The sequence below is a fragment of the Apis dorsata genome, unplaced genomic scaffold, assembly GCF_000469605.1.
Source record: "Apis dorsata unplaced genomic scaffold, Apis dorsata 1.3 scaffold_156, whole genome shotgun sequence".
NCBI lineage: Eukaryota > Metazoa > Arthropoda > Insecta > Hymenoptera > Apidae > Apis > Apis dorsata.
Window position 1 is genome coordinate 366,619 of NW_006263446.1, and position 2,805 is coordinate 369,423.

General features: G+C 28.9%; 1 protein-coding gene across 1 annotated transcript in view; it reads right to left on the reverse strand.

Annotated features, from left to right (window-relative positions):
- LOC102672007 (aryl hydrocarbon receptor nuclear translocator-like protein 1) overlaps nt 1-2,805 on the reverse strand; it is a 43,379-nt gene that overhangs the window by 30,736 nt on the left and 9,838 nt on the right. The window contains exon 3 of the mRNA XM_031509472.1: nt 1-50. Coding sequence (XP_031365332.1) covers nt 1-50 — 50 coding nt within the window. The remainder of the gene's footprint in view (nt 51-2,805) is intronic.

Consider the following 2,805-nt stretch of genomic DNA (forward strand, 5'->3'; position numbering starts at 1 on the left):
CCCCCGATCCCGTACCTATGTCGCCGAAGTAAACCGTGGAACACGAACTTCTGTAAAAAGTAATCGCGTCGGTTGTGATAATAATTGAATAAGGAAGATGATGATGATGATGTATAGGAGAATGTAATACTGGTTGAGAGTTTGTAGTATTGAGAGTTTGTATTAGTTGGAATTGTATTGGATAGTATATATGGGATATATGGGATAGTGGGATTTGATGTTGAGAAAGTTGTCACGTTTGTTTGTTGGTAGTTGTAATTATGCTATTTGAAATGATAATTTGGGATAATATGTGGAAAATGTTCAATAGTAGGGAAAGATAATATGTAGAAAATGTTGAATTGGAATTATAATGGGATATTGGGATCTGGAATAAGAAAGTTATTATGTTTGTTATGATAGTATATTTGTAACTATTTGAAATGATAACTTAAAGAGAGATAATATGTAGAAAATTTTGAATTCTATGTTGGAATTATAATATAAAGAATAATAAGTAGAATAAGGAAAGAATAATATATAGAAAATGTTGAATTATATTTTGAAATTATAATATGAAGGATAGTGAAGGAAGTAAAGTGAGATAGGGAAGGATATGTAGAAAATATGTAGAAAATGTTGAATTGGAATTATAATGGAATATTGGGATTTGGAATAAGAAAGCTGTTATATTTGTTGTACTTGTAACTATAGTATTTGAAATAATAATTTAGGAAAGGATAATAGAAAAGAATAGAAATATGATAGAAAATGTTGAATTATATGTTGGAATTAGTAATAGCGGGATTTGGAATAAGAAAGTGTATGTTTATTGATAATTATAATTATAGTATTTGAAATGATAATTTAGAGAGGAACAATGTATATAAAATGTTGAATTAAAATGTAGAGGATAGTAATAGGAGATTTGGAATAAGAAAACTGTTATGTTGGTGATACTTGTAACTATAGTATTTGAAATAATATAGGAAAGGATAGTATGTAGAATTGTATGTTGGAATTATAATGGGATATTGGAATCTGCAATAAGAAAGTTGTTATGTTTGTTGATAGTACTTGTAACTATTTAAAATGATAATTTAAGAAGAGATAATATGTGATAATATGTAGAAAATGTTGAATTACATGTTGGAATTATAATGTAGAAGATAGTAATAGGGGATAGTAGGATTTGAAATAAGAAAGTTGTTATGTTTATTGATAGTACTTGTAACTATTTAAAATGATAATTTAGGAATGGATAATATGTAGAAAATGTTGAATTGTATATTGGAATTATAATGAGATAGTGGAATTAGAAAGTATATATTTGTTGATGGTACTTGCAACTATGGTATTTGAAGTGATAATTAGGCAGAGATAATATGTGGAAAATGTTGAATTATAACATCAAGGATAGCAATAAAGGTAATGAAAGTAATAAAAATGATAATTTAGGGAGAGATAATATATAGAAAATGTTGAGTAGCAGTGTTATGATATAGAGCAATAAGATGGCATTTGAGGTAAGAGGTATATAATTGAAAATGATAATTTAAGCGATGAAAGTGTATTAATAGCACTCTTGTCGTTTAATTTAAGAAATTAGATTGAGAAATGATGATATTTAGAAGATAAAAGATAATAACAGAATAATACCAATGATGAAATTTAGTAATCATATACAGATTGCCATTGATTTAAAAACTCTAATTTCTTGTTACTACCAATTTTTCACAAGATATGTCCTTCTGTTGGATTAAAATAACAAATAGAAAGTAGAATACTTAAAAATAAATCGGATAACTAGTTGGACACAATAGAGAATGAATCTAGATATGATGGAGCATTTGAATGGTTTGATTAATACAGCTTACACGTTGACAAGCGGTAGTTGCAAACTGGTTTTTCGCTTCTTATATCCGCTTTTTTCCATGTTAAATCTCAATAGGTTGACATATAGATCTTGTTGCTCGAAATAAATGATCGACCGAGAACGCTTGCAAGTTATCATTGGATCAAGAGCTATCGTTGGAACAAGCTTCTTGATAATTTGTTAAAACAGATTCATTTTCAAGTAATAACTCGAGCTTGAAAGTCATCCTCCAAATTCCAAATACCGAAATCGATAAGAATAAATTTCTACACGAAATAAAAAATTTCCAATTTTTCCTTCTTCTTACGCAAAAAAAAAAATCTTACGCATGTTTAATTCATGCAATTAACTCGACTCGACTTCCGTCTAATGCCAACCACGCACACCTCTAAAACAAAAGTATATACTCGTTTCTTGTAGATCAATTTACTTATATAGCGATAAATCAAGTTTCCAACCAATTCCTTTTCTAATTCCCAATTCATTGGAATAGAAGTCAACTCGATTGACCATACTCGTGCATTTCACTGTTAATAAATTTCCTGCACGGATTAAAATTCCTCGAAAAATCAATATATATATATATATATATATATATACTTGATATTTAAGTCTTTCTCGCGATGAAATAGCGTCGAATTTGCCACCATTATCGATATCGCTCCTTGTGATATATACTTTTTACTATTTTTTTTTTTTTCCATCAGAGATATCAGATGCATTGCATACACCGTTGCAAATTCACGCTTCATCGAGCACTCGCTTTTCCCTTTTTTTCATACCCCTTTTTCTTCGTGTTCAGTTATCGTATAACAGTGCAACAATGTGCAGGAACAGTTTTTTCCTTTTTCTTTCTCTTTCTCTCTCGATTTCCAATGAAATCTGTTGGAACAGTTTCGTCTAATTTCTTGGAATGGAACGCGTTTTTTTTTTTTTTTTTTCGAGAAATT